At 44.0% G+C, this 16,951-nt stretch overlaps 1 protein-coding gene across 2 annotated transcripts in view; it reads left to right on the top strand.

Moving 5' to 3' along the window:
* The window catches only part of CCDC93 (coiled-coil domain containing 93), an 88,823-nt gene that overhangs the window by 10,612 nt on the left and 61,260 nt on the right, over positions 1-16,951 (top strand). For both annotated transcript variants that reach the window (XM_035008169.1, XM_035008168.1), the window contains exons 4-6: positions 3,869-3,980; positions 8,348-8,446; positions 9,232-9,288. In XM_035008169.1, the coding sequence (XP_034864060.1) occupies positions 3,869-3,980; positions 8,348-8,446; positions 9,232-9,288 (268 nt within the window). The remainder of the gene's footprint in view (positions 1-3,868; positions 3,981-8,347; positions 8,447-9,231; positions 9,289-16,951) is intronic.

The following is a 16,951-nucleotide window of genomic DNA, read 5'->3' as shown; positions in this document are numbered from 1 at the left end:
ACAGTGTATATGATTTACTCTAGATTTCACTTGGGCTCTACATAATACATAGTATATATGATTTACTCTAGATTTCACTTGGGCTCTACATAATATACAGTATATGCCTCTTAGGTACAGGAATGTGCAAACATCTAAAAAGTTCTGAATTCTGAAACACATGTGGCCCCAAAGGGTTTGGATAAGGGGTTGAGGATATACAGTATTATGTTCTCTGGTAAGTACTTGATGTGCTTTTAAGTGCAGAGCCATGAACTGTAATTGTAGGCAAAGCTGGAGACTGCGGTTTGCAGGACTGAAGATCCACCAAGACTCCTAGCAATGTACTGAATTATTCAAAAATCTTTTCTGTTTGGTTTTGTAGTATGTTCTGGTTAGGTGCAATTTAGACTAATACTGCCTTACGTTTGCAGTGCCTCAGTATGTCTCAGCTGATATGATGGGGGGTGGGGCAGGTAGCACTGTCTGAGGAGTGCACTTGCCTCTTGAGGGCATCATTATCTTTCAGGCTGTTTTTTTTTTGTTTTGTTTTTGTTTTTTTAAAGATTGTGTTTATTTATTTGAGAGAGAGTGAGATAGAGAAAGAGAGCATGAGACGGGGGGAGGGTGAGAGGGAGAAGCAGACTCCCCGCCGAGCAGGGAGCCCGATGCGGGACCTGATCCCGGGACTCCAGGATCATGACCTGAGCCGAAGGCAGTCGCTTAACCAACTGAGCCACCCAGGCGCCCTCAGGCTGTTTTCTTGTGTGCCCAATTGAGGCCTTTCTGTTCTTGTTGATCCTTTTTTCTTGAGGGTTTCAAGAGCTTCTGCCTTCTGTCTGTATCCTCCTTCTACCCTCCCAGCCTGTCCTAAAGCCCCATGACTGCAGAGTCCTATGCCCAGAGGTCATGAGATTTTAGGCTTCTAATTGAGTTCAGTAACACACAAGTAGGAGGCACCTGTGTGCAGAGCACTTGTGCATGCATTTTACTATTTCATCTTCACAGTAAATTTGAATAGGTAGGACAGGCATTATTCCTATGTTCTATGATGGACCAGTGGGATCAGGTGACTTGCCAAAAGTCCCAGAGCCAGTGATGGAGCTGTAATTTAGAGCCTGGTTTAATTCACTCTCTTTCAAACTGTTTGCAGTGGAGGAGGAAACAGTGTACTGAACACTCTTAAAAGCTGAAGGAATCCAACCAATCACCTGTAGTAACAAGTGGGCATTGTTCAAATCTTAGGCTAGGAAACCTGACTGGGGACCTCTGCATTTGTCACTTACCCAGATTTTCAGAAAGTCAGAGAGTCTACCCTGAGCTCCAGGGAGAAATGGGCTGGTGGGCTTCTACAAGAAGTCCTTCTGACTTTTTCCACCTATCCCTGCCTATGTCTCCCCCACATCCCTCCCTCGGTCCAGCAATGTTTGTGCCTCCAGCTGCTTCCATATGCTGCCAAGTAAGACCTCAGTCTTGGCAGTGATTTCTGGGAGGCAGGTTTAAGAGGCTTATAAACCCGGAGGTGACCCAGGGCATCCTTCCCTCAGGGCCCTTATGACCTGGGAAGGTAGTCAGTCTCTGATCAGTGGCCAGAAACAACTTGGTCTGAAGGTAGAGAGGGTTGGGCTAGATAGTGTTGGGGGTCCGAGACTCTTATTTTTAAGCTACTTCAGATGCCCATGCAACCAGTAACCCTATGCAGACTCAGATCTGTAGCCACTAGGGGGAGCTTTCCTCCCACTGAACCCAAATATAACTGAGCAGAAAGGCCCCATGTCTATCAATAGTTAATACCTGCCCTGACCAAGGATGCTAAGTCAGGGTCATCTTCATTTGCTAAGCTTGGAGTTTAGGGAACAAGGCCAACTAAGCACCAGTCTCTTCCCCTCACGAGTTTCAGAGAAATTAAACAAGGCATGAGAGTCTGATGGAGATTAAAATAAAAAATAAAGTGTGTTATAGAGAGGGCCTTAAATATCCTGCCATTTGGGTTCATTAATACTTGCCCACCAAACTATCCCATTTGAGCCCCAGCAACAGTTGGACAGCCATAGGCTTCCCCACTGGGCCAGCCACACATCTCATGACAAAAAAGATGCATGTGTCCTAAAGACAGGCTGCTCAGAAAGGAGAGACTACAGTAGTGGCTGAGTGTCATTGGACAGTTTCCTTCCATGTCTCAGACCTTTTGGATAATTCACATATGCACTCCCTCTGTTGGGGGTGAAAATGTTCTCCCATAGGCTTCCCTCCTGGGAATGTATGCAGTGGGGTGTCCGTTTTCCCCTGTCCATATTTTTTTCTCTTAACATACTGGACTTGACGTTGATATTATGATCCGCGGAGCTGTAGGTGTGACTACTTCTCTTAGCAGTTTTAACCTTGGTGCCACCATGTAAAGCTACTTTCCGGGAATAAACAGTTTTCTTGTGTATTCTCTAGGGACCATTCCTTGGGGAGCCGTTTAGCTTTTCTCCCTAAATTTTACTTAGTTCCCACCAAGACCAAGGGGATGGAACCTACTAAGGGCAGCATAGGTAGGACAATAATTGCTGTCATCCAGGCCTTTGTTAGATGTTGGTCTTAAGGGTGTGTGTCTCTTGGGAAGGATTATGGAGCTGCAGCAAGATAAAAGTTTCTTTGAGCAAGGAACACTTTGGGTAGACCCAGACTTGCTGAATTTGAAGTTTCTTGTAAGACCTGGGGAAATAGTCCTCACTTGCAGAGAAAGCCACTGTAGCTGCTGAAACCGGCTAAGATTTTTTTTTTTAAGGGTTTTAGGTGGGACTATAACCTAAACTATCCATGTAAGCTGAGGCAGAGGCTCCCATTTCTCCATATGGCCCCATAAGGACATGCCTTGTGACTGTTTCTCAAGGCAGACCCGCTAAATAACCTCTGCTCTCTCCTCTTGAGTCTGATCCAATTAAGATGTAAGAAACAGGAACCCGACATCTGGAGATTAAACATCAGCTGAGTAGAGAAGGAAACTGAAGTCTGCCGTGGGGTGGACTTGCACACAGATCTCTCTATCACTCCAGCCATATAAGTGCCCCACCCAGGTCCAGGCGGGAGCAGGGGGAGGATGCTGGCCTCCTGACTGAGCTAGAAGGATGCTCTGGGGTCTCAGGGAGCCCCGTCCTCCCCCCCGCCAACTCCCCGATGTTTCCTAGGACTGAAGCAAGGTGTTGGAGAGACATCAGAGTGCCCCTCGTGAGAAGGAAAAAAGTTCTGCTCTCTGGAAAAAAAGAACAAGGACGTGGTTTCCCCAAATCTAGGATTAATTTTAAAGTATTAAAAAAATGAAAGGCTATTTTTTATTTTAAAAATACTTTTATACGACAGTGAAGAACTCCATTTTCTTTCTTTTTCTTTTTTTTTTAAGGCCCCATGTTTTGTCTTAATATTCTGGGCACCCGGCATGGGACCTGGTAATTATTTGTTGCCTGAATGATATTTAGAACAATTTTTTTAATGTGTAACCTAGTGGTTCCCAGATCTTTGGAAAAAGTAGGTCAATAAAACAAAATGTAAAAGAACATAGGGCACCGAAAACTTTCTATTTTACCATGTAAAGATGTTCAGTAATAATTACTACCTCAAACATCACCACAATTTCATAAAGAAACAGTGTGGTTTAACATAAAAAAGATAGGGAGAAAAAAATTCTGGAATAAAGCATGAAAGCAGTATTGTGGCCTCAGTCGCACGCATACATACCATCTAAATTGTGCTTATTTTTCTCATTTTGTAGGTAGCCAGGGGAAGCTTGGTTATGGTCTGGCACTGAGAAGCCCCAGAGTCTTCTGGAATGCTACCCAGACGTGAGAGATGTCTTAAGGGCCACTTAGTGTGTTCTCACTCTTTGCTTGTTGTTTTTTCCAAACAGAGCACTATCAGAAAAAATTGTCTCAGTCCTGCCAAGGATGAAGTGTCCACACCAGCTGGAGCCCCACCAGATCCAGGGCATGGATTTTATTCACATATTTCCTGTTGTCCAGGTGAGAGCCTCTTTGTGGTTTCTTGTCCTCTGCACGTCAGGATTCCTGCAGCGGGTCTGGCTAGCAGGCCATCTGGCCTAGATCCTGGGTCTAATGGGTGTGGTGTGGAATTAGGGGAGCAGGACAGGATGATGCTTCCTGATGTCATTCTCAGAAGGTAGACAGTATTCCATCCCTTGTACCCTGGTTTCACCGCCACCTGTTGTGATCTTTGAATGTTCCCATTAATTGGTTTTCATTGCCCTTTTGGTAAAGATAGAACTCCGTAGCCCCCCATGCTCTGGTCCTGTCCCAGCCTAACTTTATTCCTCGCTCTTCTTTGTTCTTTCTGTTCTAGCCCCTCTGACTTTCTTTCCGATTTTCTCATACACATTGTGCTTCCTCCTGTCACAGGGCCTTTCCCTCAGGCTGGAAAGCTCTTCTCTTTCTCTCATTTCCTACTTAATCCATATTCATCTTTCAGATTTCAGTTCTACCAAGTCTCCTCAAGAAAGCTTCTGTTGACCAGCCCCCCAATCTAGAACAGGCTCCTTTGCTTTATCCATTCATACTGACCATATTCCTTTCCTTTGTAGGAATCTTCCTTGCTATAGTTTGTCACCCTGTATATCTGGTCATTTCTGCCCCTCCTGGCAGACCATGGGCTTCTTGGGGGCAGGCACCATAGCTGCCTTGCTCCCCAGTACCTCGTGGAAAGTCTAGTACCATGTCGGCAGTTAGTCTTTATTTGACAACTAGATGTCTGATGGGAGGTTATTTCCACTCTGGCTGTTTCCCAAGGCTTTGTGATTAAGTGGCTCATGCTGTACAGCGCTCTACATCCTTGCTGTCTGGTGTCTCAGCCTCCTCTGGGCACTTTGAAAAGAAGAGGAGCAAAGGGCCTGCTGTGTGAACAGTGCTTTGCAAATGATCCTAATAGAGTTCTTTGAAGCATCTATTATAATCCCAGTCCTTACGTCTGAGGCAAGTGAGATGCAGAGAGTAACTGCTTTGCTCAAGGGCAGAGAACTGGTGTGCAAGACAAGCAAGATTGCAGTCTAAACTCCTTGTCACTAAACCTTGTACTGTTCCCACTCTGCTGTTCATGCAGCCCCTGCTATATAGCGCAATCATGGAACACTGTATCTAAAACTAATAATGTAATGTATGGGGATTAACATAACAATAGAAAAATTTAAAAAAAAATTATATAGCGCAGGGGTTGAGAGTATGGACTCTGGAGACTTCCTGGGTTCAGATCTTGGCTCTGCCACTTAGCTGCATGACCTTGGGCAAATGACTTAACTTTTCGTCTGTTAAGTAGAAACAATAATAGTACCTACCTGGCAGGATGAGAATTACGTACGTTAATATGTAGAAAGCACTTAGCTGAAGGACCAGCACGTTTTAGTGAGTGCTTTATAAGTGTTATATAGTCATTTCTGGTTTTGTTACTGTTATTGGGGATTTCCCCCTGCATTAGACTTTCAATCAAATCCTATGAAATTTGTAAATTGGAAGCTAAGACTTTAACTCAGAATTTGATTCATTAGGTTCATTGGACTTTCTCTCTCTGATGCAGCAGGGATGGTACCTGCTCCTTTTTGTGAAAACAGTAATAGGGACCCTGTGTTGATTATAACTGAAACTTCCACCACCACCATGCTGTGAAGTTGCTGGCTTTTCCCCCAAAGCCTGAATCTCTAGTGATTAGACCTTACTCAGCCCTAGGCTAGAACTTTGAGAGCAAAAAATCTGGTCCAGGTAGGAGAAGGTGATGAAAGGGAAGTGATCATCTGTCGCTAGTTTGGGTATTTCGAACGTCTGAATGTTCCGTGTTGTACATGGAATGCTGGGGGGGGCCTCCTGTCTGGATGTGAGAACCGAGGTTAGTAGTTACCAGATTTCTTAATTACATGGATGTGTAAAATTTTAAAGCAAATATGGAGGCTGACCCATGGTTGCCACGTGTATTTTGCCAGGCAAGAATATCTTTATAAAGTAACAACTATCAAAACAAACAGAATCTTAAATACAGAGAACAAATTGCTGGTTGCCAGAGGAGAGGTGGATGGGGGATGGGCAAAATAGGTGAAGGGAATAGTAAAGAGATACAAACTTAGAGTTTTCAAATAAATAACTCACAGACATGAGAAGTACAGCAAAGGGAATGTAGTCAATACTATTGTAGTAACATTGTGTGGTGACAGATGGTGACTGCATTTATGGTGATGAGCACCAAGTAATGTATAGAACTGTCAAATCACTATGTTGTACACCTGAAACTAATATAACATTGTATATCAATTATACTTCAATAAAGAAGTTGTTTTAAGTAACAACTATCTTTCTCTGGCATCTCCTAAAAGAAAGGCCTTTTAACCCCCAATCTTAGAATAAAGGACAGTCCTTTCAATGGAATACTATGAAAGTATTATGAAAAACTAACCACATGCTTGTAGTTTTTGCCTGTTTTGCTGGAGACCAGTGAAAGAGCAGTCGTCGAGCTAGCTGCCTTATGTGCCTCTGGAGGCTCACCACCTGTGTTCACACTGGTTAGCACAGCTGTAAGAACACTCTGGATGCCAGCCCAGAGAAGAATGGGTCTGACTTCCGGCCCCAGTAAGTTCTAGATCACATCTTTTTCTCCCACGCCGGACAGGTGAACCCCATGAGGGTAGGTACTTTCCTCGGATGGTAGGGACCCGCAGCAGAGCTTGGCTATCCAGGAGGTTCCCTCCATAGCCCTTCACTCTAGGAACTCCAAAACAGCGACCAGTTCTCTGAATCCTAAGACTCCTTACCTTCCTCATCTCATCACACTCACCAGGATCCAGCCAAGTAACAACTCAGTGTAGATCTAATTCATGGAGGAACATCTGAAAAAGAAACAACTTTGAAAGTCCAGAAACTGGATCTCCCCATCCAAAGGAAAGTAGAGAGAAATTGAGTTGAGCAAGGAGTCAGCCTCCTTAGTTGTCCTGGGCCACGGTGCTGGGTCGGGGTGCGAGAGAGGGGCTACAAAAGCCCTGAATACTGTCTGATCTTCTGTCCTGACTTCTGGGTCATTGTTTGGAGGTGGGGTGGACTGATGGAAATAAATGGAAGATACTAACAACAAAATAGTATTCCTCATAGAGTTATTTTTCAGCCACCCCCATCTTGGGCAGCTATGTCCTAAACATGTCCTTTACTTGAGCTGGCTGCCCCCGGCGAGCAAGCATTCTGTCCGTCCCTGCAGGAGCACCATGCCGTCCGTATGCCACGTGTCTGCGTTCCTAGGTAGCTAAGCCTTGCCAGGTGTGCGGTGCTCGTGGGGAAATACAACTACTGTCCACAAACTGCTTTCGAGATGTAGTAGCTCTCTCTGGACAGAGCATGGTGACTCTGACTGATGGCATCCCCCTCCATAATGCTCTTCAGTTATAAAGGGAATGCATGAAGAGCCAGGGAGGAGAAACAGAGGCTGTGTTTCTGTATTTTGCATTCTTACTCTCAGAGCACCTGGATCTTCCACAGGTTATGGGGGTGTGCCTGTGTGTGTTGCCATTAACTGGAATTATAAGTAGGGAGCGATGAAGAACAGCTAGTTCTGCGTATCAGCCCAGTAAAGCTGGAAAACATTTAATAAAACTCATATGTCCAGTCTTCCGGTGTGGAAGAGCCTCTGAGTTGCGACTTGCAGCCTTGTTGTGCTTGCTACCTACGGAGCAGTGGACAAATTGTGTAGTCTCTCTGAGCTTCGGGTCTGTACAGCGTGGCTGGCATCAGTCACCTTATAATGTTGTGTGGATTAGGAGAGCAAATGCTGTGAGTGCCTGGCTCCCTTGAAGCCTAGGGCTGTGTACTCAGCAAGCCTGTTCTCAAATCTGAATACTTGGGAGGTTGTTGGAATCAAGGAAACAAGGGATTGTACTAGATGTTCTCTGAGGCTCTCTTCCCTTTCCCTGGCCTGTGGTGCAGGCAGCACAAGAGAGTAACGTTCAGATCTGCCACTAGAACCAGGTGTCTGTGTAACTATATTTGTGTTGTGCTTCAGGCATTCATAGAGCATTCTGGTCCTTGTGATTTCATTTGCTCCCACAGTAGCTCTGTGAGGTGAAAGACAATATTCTCACCTCTACACAGAGGGAAACTGAGGCCTGAGCATCCGACGTGAGGCTTTAAGGCTCCTGCACAGCCACTCTGCTCTAGATCCCATTGGATCTCAGCGTCTCAGACACCCAACTGGCTGCTTTTCACATAGGACAGTAGGTGTGGATAGTTTCTCATCACCTGGCCAGTTCAAGTGTGGTGATTTCGGTTCACGAGTTGTACCATCCCTGAATTGGCCTTTACCACAGTGGTGGTTCATCCCTATCCTCATGTTTCCTAACTTTCTTTCCCAGTGGCTGGTGAAGCGAGCTATAGAAACAAAGGAAGAGATGGGTGACTACATCCGCTCCTACTCCATATCCCAGTTCCAGAAAACCTACAGTCTCCCTGAGGTCAGTATTCTTTTCTTTTCTCATCCAACTGCGAGCATGTGTATACACTTAGAGACTCCCCGGGAGGGAGCAGAGTAAGCTCAGGCTCCTCTGTGTGACATCTCTGCCCCTGCCTGGGCAGCATCCTGGTACATCAGAACTGCCTCTTTAAATGGGCCCTGGGTGAAAAGCAATTTTCTCCTTTTCTCCTTTTCTCCCAATTTTAGTACCTGATTCAGAACTTTTATTAAATTATAAGAACATGAGTATATTTTTTTTACTAGTCATATAAAGCTTTTCAAGAGACCACCTAGGTCATTGCCTAGGGCATTCCTATGGTAATGGTTTAATAATAACCACCCCCATGGCAATAATAACAACAGATAGCCACTGAGTGCTTACTACACTCAGTCCCAGCCCAACACATGCCTTCTCCTCCTTAATCTTCACGGCTGCTCTCTGATGTAGGTGGTGGTGTCCCCGTTTACAGATGGTGAAACTGAGGCTTAGAGATAGGTGGCTTGCCCAGGGTGTCCGAGTTCATAAGGATTTGACTGGGAATGCTTGGCTTCGCCAGGACACTTTGTGGTCCCCGTCTTTCTTACTGTTGTGGGATCTGCTTTGGAGCCATCTGCAGAGGCCCTAGCTTCTACCCATGTAGAATGTATTCCACTTTGTTAGAAGATTGAGGCTTCTGCAGGCAAAGCTGTGATGAGAAATCAGTTTGTAAGATAGGTTTCTGAGAAGTCCGGTTGAGTTTCAGTCTTCACACAGGGTTTGTTTAATCCCTGTGTTTTGTCTTGCAGGATGATGACTTCATAAAGAGGAAAGAAAAGGCCATCAAGACAGTTGTCGACCTTGCAGTAAGTTCCCCTGCCCCTGTGTAAGGGAAGGACATAAGTTCACAGCCTCCAGATAGCCCCGTGATTCAAATCCCAAAACCCTTGCCCAATCCCTCCTGGGATTGCCCAGGTGCTGACCTCAGGTGGGTGTGTGAGGGAAGCCCCGCCTGCCTCAGTGCCCATACCTGGATGCCAGCATTTATGGGTAGAAAGCGCCACAACCACTGCCCTGTGTTTTTCTTAGTTCCAGTTTTCCAGGAGAAATTTTCCAAACCCATAGCCTTTCCTCATTTGTGCCAGTGGCAGGTGTAAACTTTGAATAGCTCCTCTTGAACTGGAGGTGGTAAATTGAGGTTAGCACCCCATGATGGCTCTGGAAAGGCAGAACAGCTCCTGAGCTTTGTGTGGGACACACTGGGATAGCCTTGGTCACTGACACAGTGAATCTTAACCATGGAGTCTGCACTCGCATGCCCACTCCCCCAGTGCAAGGGGCAGAGGAGAGCTTTTCAAACCTTTCTGGGCCAGAGCCCAGCAGAACCTTCTCAGTGCCACACATCCAACCCCAGCCCCAGCCTTCCTACCTGAGCTGCTGGCAATGAAGCCACGGTGCATGGGGGTAAGTTCGCTTTCTTCCAAAAATAATGCATAGTGTTATTTTGCATTTTTCCCCCTACTTTAAGGATACATGTGTGGTCTTCCAAGGTGATCACTCTAAAAAGAGTAACAATCATTTGATGACATGAAGTGCTCATTTTAAACAAGAAAAATCTTTGTCACTTTAGAGTTGTGATTTGTATCTTCTTCACAATTCCATTTTGGAAATGGAAGGAGTGGAAAACCTTCAAGATAGTTACACTCTGAAGCCAGATACTGTTCTCAGATACGGTGGCGATATCAAATAATAATAATAACGGGACATGATATGACATCAGAGTAATTTTTTTCCCCTAGTTATGAAATAGTTGTTCAGTTTAGACATCCCTAAAGTTTTTTGTTTTTTTTTTAAAGGTTGATAGATACAGAGGAAGAGAATCAACCTTAATCTCACAACAAAGAAGCAGTTTCTTTTGGTGCTTGGACATAATTTCTTCCTTTTTTTTTTTTTTTTAAGATTTTATTTATTTGTCAGAGAGCAAGAGAGAGCACAAGCAGGGGAAGCAGCAGGCAGAGGGAGAAGCAGACTCCCCGCTGAGCAGGGACCAGGGATCATGACCTAAGCCAAAGGCAGACAAGTAACTAACTGAGCCACCCAGGCGTCCCTCTTCCATGTTTTTAATGTGCATTTTTATACCGAATTGGAGTCATACTTTAAATGAAATTGTGGTTTTTTTTAACTTACCAATATAGTGTCTTTGTAAGCTATTAAGGATTCCTCCTAACTGCATTTGTCATGAAAAATATTAACCAGTTTGTTGGATATGTGGTTGCTTTCTCTTGTTTTAAATGATGCTTCATTTCTGGAAAGCTAGGAGAACCAAGTGATGGCATTACCTCTCATCCAGGGAATTGGGGAGCCCGGGGCAGGAGAGGAAGGGAAATTCTCTTTGCCTTGTAAAGCCTGTCCTATTTGAATGTTATACCAAGTCTGTGTGTTACTTACTCAGAAACGGTAAACAAAAGTAAAATTTTCTAAATGCTTAATTGAATATCTTCTTGTGTAAATCTCACTCTGAGCCCTGGGTAGAGAGCGAGAAATAATAGTTTTCAGCCTTATCACTGGGAAGAAAAGGCCAGCATAGCTGTCAGTCATCCTATCAGTGGAACTGGGCCTGGCATCCCCATACCCATTAAACATTTCAGGCCTATAGAGACACATTCTTTCTTCTTATTTGTAATGGAGTTTTTAAAGAAAATCCGCCTCTTCAGCTTGGTAATGTGACTGCATACAATTTAAGGAGGTAATGATAATGACAAATACCTGGTGCCCAGACATTGTTGTAAGCATTTATGTATACCTTACCTAGTCCATACAACAATCTTCTGAAGTAGTAGTATTTTCTTTCCTTTTTTACAGGTGAGGAAGCTCAAGCACAGATAGGTTATATAAGTTGCCCAAGGTCACATTGGTGATGATGGAATCAGGATGCAAACCCAGTCTTGTAACTACTATGCTGTGGGCCTCTAGATAAAATGCTGTTTACAGCTAATTCAAAAATAATATCAAGATAAAGGAAAATGGGGAAAATTTGCAAGTCTCTTGATAATAGTTCAGATTGCTCAGTTGATTTCCTTTTTTATGTATGAACTTACTCCTTAGTTGACTGTCAATACATTTGTAGCAGGAATGATAAGAATTTTGATGGATGGCCAGAGCTGGCCTTTGGGTTTTATTTGTTTTCTTCTTACCCTCACTTCCAGATGCTCTCTTCTTAGGATTCTTAGCTGAGCTCCATTACCATTCACTTCCCTCCCTCCCGCCCACCACTTCTGCAAGTGCTTTGTCACTTCCTTGCCTTGAAATTGGAGTTCCAGAAGCTTACTGGAGACTCCAGGGTTGCAGTGCATGTCCCTGGCTTAGCCTCGTGAGTCCTGTAAGGAATGGAACAGCGTGCTGGTTTTCATTCGTCGTCACTCTCCCCAAGGGAAATCTGTCCCTTTGTGAAGGGAATGAAGTCTTTTCTCAACTACCAGAAGCTGTGGCTCTTTTAGGTCTCAGGTTCTGAAGGCTGTTTCCCTCTCCTTCTACCCTTTTCCCAGTTCTGCCCTTCACATGACTCATCAGTGTTTCTTATCTGCTCCTTATGGACGAATCTAGAATCCCAAACTTAAATTGTGAATGGTAACTTACAGATTCAAATAAGGTCACACAGTAGGTGCCTAATTTCTGGACCCAGCCTTTTATAATATGTGTCTGTAGCTGCCGCGTACTGATTGAGGGCCTTCTGTGTGTTTGGCACCCAGTGAGGCGTTTCACAAGCATCGTCTCATTAGCGCCTTTCCAACACTCAGCGAGTTCTATATTATTATTTCTGTTTTATAAATCAGAAGGTTGAAGCCACAAAGGTTAACAAATTCCCTCCGTATTTGCAGAAGAGGAAGAGGCAGCCAGATTTTGGTTTTACATCAGACTCCTCAAACACGACAGGCGTGGTGCTCCTCCCATTTCCTCTCTTCACCTGGACTCTGATTTCCCACATACTCCTGGCACCAGTTTTACAGCAACGATCCTGGCTTATTTCAGGACTCTGAGATGTTACTCATCTAGGTCCCAGAGACTCGGAGGCGTCCAGAGCGGCGAGGTGCTCTTCCACCACCTTGTCAGTCCCCTGCGGGGTTGTTTACTGTGACTTTTCCACTTGAAGACCCTTTGTCCAGCTAGAGAATGTCTGCCAAGTGGAGACAATCCTGTTGTCTTTCTTCATCTACAAACACAATACCAGCAGGCTTTTACTTATTCTTGCTTAGATATAACCTCTTTTTAAAAAATAAATATTAAACATTTTAATATTTTTCAAAATATATAGCTCATTCTTATCCTTAGCCCTCCTTATAGGACTGTTCCAGTCTTTTGTACTTGTCCTTGGTTATGTAGCCCAGCCATTTTTGGGTGCATGATTTTTTGTTTCAAAAAAGCTTCTATGTATTTTGTACTAGTACTTTAGTAATAGTAACAAAAAATGAAGAAATGGGGAAAAATTACAAAGACTAAGTCACCGTGATACCACCAGCCAGGGATAATTACTGATACATATTCCAAGTAGGAAATACAAAGTTAGGGATATCAATACAGAGAATTAGAGATCCCTAAAAATGGCATTATACTGTATATTCTGTTTTATTTTTTGTTCAACAATATAATTGAGGCTGTCTTTCCATGCCAATAATACCTCTATAGCCTTTTTACGGGCTGTAGATTATTCATTGTGTGGTATTAACTAGCTCACTTTGTATCTTTTTTTTCTTTTTTCCATTATGTAGGACATTCTTATAGCTAAGTTTTTCCTTTGATCTTTATTTACTTAGGAAACATTGGATGAAATGGAATTGGGTCAGAGGTTATGCCTAAGGCTGTTAGTACCTCTTGGCAGATTGCCAGGCAGAAAGGCTGCTGTGAACTTGAATTTCTGCACTCATCACTTTGGGGTTTTCTCTCTTTGTCTTGGCCTCATTTTTTTTCCTCTTGGGGATTATTCCCAGTCCTTTGGCTTTCTTCTTGAATTGTGTTACTTCTTGGCTTCTGCATACCTCCTTTTTACAGAATAGCTAGCTGCTTTGTGGAAGGCTGATGGGAAGTATATTTTCAAAGCACATAAGAAATCAAAACTCTCACCACCCAGGACAGGTCACCCCTTACCACCTTTTCCTTTTTGTGTCATAACATAGTCGCTCGTTTGTCTCACCTAGCATGCTGTTGTACAGCTTACTTCCTCCCTGTCTGAGCTGTCAGCCTTCATATCCCTCAAGTATCTGTTCTGTGCAGTGAGGTCTGTTACTCCCTGTTAACCTTGACTAAGAGTACCTGTCAAATTTTACCCAAAGCTCCAAAAAGTAATTGTTTACTATTCATTGAGCATTTTTTGGTAATGTTTAGAATTTTGTATAAGAATAGAGGGGGGAAAAGGACTCTTAGAACTTCTAATTTAGTTGAAAGAAATGTTTTGCAGAACTTAATGGGATCCCCGAGGAGACCATGTCATTTGAAGTTATTACTCCAGTGTGTTCTTCCACAGGAAATGCTATGAGGAAGGTCTTTTCATTCACATAAAATATAAATGTGGCGGGCGCCTGGGTGGCTCAGTTAGTTAAGCAACTGCCTTCGGCTCAGGTCATGATCCTGGAGTCCCTGGATCGAGTCCCGCATCGGGCTCCCTGCTCGGCGGGGAGTCTGCTTCTCCCTCCGACCCTCCTCCCTCTCGTGCTCTCTGTCTCTCATTCTCTCTGTCTCAAATAAATAAATAGAATCTTTGAAAAAAATATATATATATAAATGTGGCTACATACATAAACCAATGTTAGTGCATTTTATCAATAATAATATATATACATATGTATATTAAAAGTGTATATTTTAGGCTCAGTCGGTTAAGCGTCTGACTCTTGATTCTGGCTCAGAGATTCTTCTCTCCCTTTCCTCTGCCCCTCCCCCCCCAAAATGTATAGCTATCTTATCTATCCTAGATATATATATCTCTTAGCTTAGGTATATATTATCTAACTTAGCTCTTACTGTGTGTCAGATACTATGAAATAGTCCTTACAATAACTCTACTTGTATCTTTCTTAGAGATGGAAAATCGCAGAGGTTAAAGTAACTTGCCCCAAATCAGACAGGTAGTAGGTTATGGGGTTAGGACCAAAAGCTTGTTTGTCCACGTATTCATTCAGTAATATTAGTTGCACACTCACTGTGTATCAGATCGCACTCTAGGAGGTGAGGTAAAAGCAGTAAGGGAATCAAGGTAATTTGGGGTCTCATCAAGGAAAAAGATATGACCACGAGGGGGCAAGCAGCACACATAAGCTTTATTGGGGTGATGCTTTGACAGGTTTGCTTGTAAGATGGGGCAGTCAGTCCCTCACAGCAAGCCACCATCCAGAGTTCTAGGCACCGGGGCTGCATCCAGAAGGCGAGGGTAGCAAGGGAACCCGCCAGGGGGTCCTGGAGATTGTCCACGTGCCTCGGTGATGTCACGCAGCAACAGCACAGAGAATCTCTAGCCAGAGGTCTCTGAAAGAGATCTGCAGCAGCAGTTTTGGGTCTTTACAGTCCCAGGCTTTATCCTATCTGGTTAGCAAATGCAGTTTTGTAGAGTATGCGACATAGACAGGCTGTAAGTGGCTAAAAATCTGCCTCTTTGGGCCATGTTTGAAACAACTGGATGTGTAAAAATTTGACTTTGGCCCTGGCGTGCTTTTGAGCCACTAGGTCTCAGCCTGCTGTGAGGAAATAAACCTAAGAGCCAACGTGCAGAAGCCATCTTTGGCTCCTTTACTTAATACAGTGACCTTAGTCTTACCAGCAAATTATACTGTTCGACTCAAGGAGCCCTGTGGCGGGATGTGTGCCGGTCCTGAAGCTGCAGAGCAGGGCTCATGTAAAAGAGAAGAGAAAGGAAACAAAGTCTGGAGAAAACTGCCTCCCCAGCTCACTTTCCTCCCTGCAGATGTGTTCCCCTCTCCAGAAATAGTTGCCATCCATTGGTCTCCCATTTCCTTCACTTAGTACCCAGGGGCTTTGTTTCATTTGTTGTTTTATTAGCGTGAGAATAGGAAAAAAAAAAAAGCAAGCAAATGTATTTGTCCCAATTATAATAACTTTTTCCTACAGGATCTTTCAGGACATTGGTCTTGATGGTGGAGACATCTGTGGAGCCCCGTGAGGTGAAGCAGAGTTAGTTCGTGGGGCTCCTGGACTGAGGCATGTCTGAGGGTTGAGCCTTGAGAGAATGTGTTGACGTCAGTGGAGGCAAGTCAGGGGAATGTCACTCCCTGCAGACCTGGGTGTGGCCTGGCCCACTGGAGCTCTTAACCAGAGAATGCCAAGTTGGTGATGGCTGTCTCACTGCCTGCTCATTATTTCAGAAAGGAGATACCCACCGTAATTGTGATTAATCTTTGCTGCAGACGCTGCCCCGATGTTGTGCTCTCCCACTTCCCTCCCCTGCCATTTGAAATGTGACTCAGGAATTCTCCTAATTGGTGTCCTGTAGCCAGACCTGTAAGGTAGAAATCTGTGACTCTCACACCCTGCTCATGTGTCCTTTAGCACAGAGAACAAGAGCCTGTTCAAGGGCTATTAGTCTAGCCCTGGTTTTACAGAGACGGAAACAGGCCCATTGAAGGGAATTCCCGAGGTCATAGAGCTAGTAAATGGCAGAGACCAGACTAGACATCTGTGGTTCTGACTCTGTTGCTTTAAAGGGTGACTTAGCAATAGTTCTTTAAGTTGGCCTGAAAACCTGACATTTAGGTCCTTGTTATTTAAGCGAACCACTGTAATGATCCATGTGGCAGCCTCAGGTATATGGCGGTCTCATGAGAGGACTCACCTAAGATGGCTGGAGGGTGGCGGGAATGCCCACCAGAAGCAAGTGAGGGTATTGGAAAAACCCTGGGACTAGCAGCCACGGGACCTAGGGCCAGGCCTAATACTATTTGAGAGATCCTGGACAAATTATTTAATCTCTGTTTCTTCAGTAGTGGAGTGGGGGTAACAGCATCTGCCTTGTCTCTACCTCTGGGAACAGTTATAAAATGCAAAGGTGAGGTGTATATGAGGTGCTTTCAAGTGTAAGGAATAATTACACAAAGGCCAACATTGTCACTGTTTCCCAGAATAAAAGGTCCTTGTAGCTGTTGGTTTCAGTATGCTATTGTTTTGGAGTCAGTCCTTTTTTTAGAAGAATCCAATTTCCTGTCTTGGGTCATTGACTCTATCGGTGGTAACTAAGGAAGATAGCTGTTAAGCTCAATTATATAGTACTGCTATAATAGAGCTCAGTGAGAATTAAATCATATGTAGTAACTGACGTCATGTGGATTCATTATATGTTGCATTTCCCCATGATTCTGTTTTCCATTATTTATAGCTTCCTATTCGTGTAGACACCAGCAGCAAACTAGGAATTATTTCTGGCGGCAAGTCATAAGAACAACACTCCAGCATCATCCCAGACCCTAGTCCATTCCTTTTCTTTTACAGAATTGTTAAAATTACATAGTATGTGTTACAAAAGGATGT

This window comes from Mirounga leonina, unplaced genomic scaffold, assembly GCF_011800145.1.
Source record: "Mirounga leonina isolate KUSES-001 unplaced genomic scaffold, KU_Mleo_1.0 Mir_151, whole genome shotgun sequence".
Lineage (NCBI taxonomy): Eukaryota > Metazoa > Chordata > Mammalia > Carnivora > Phocidae > Mirounga > Mirounga leonina.
Note: the sequence above shows the minus strand (reverse complement) of the source record. Positions and strands in the feature narration are given on the sequence as shown.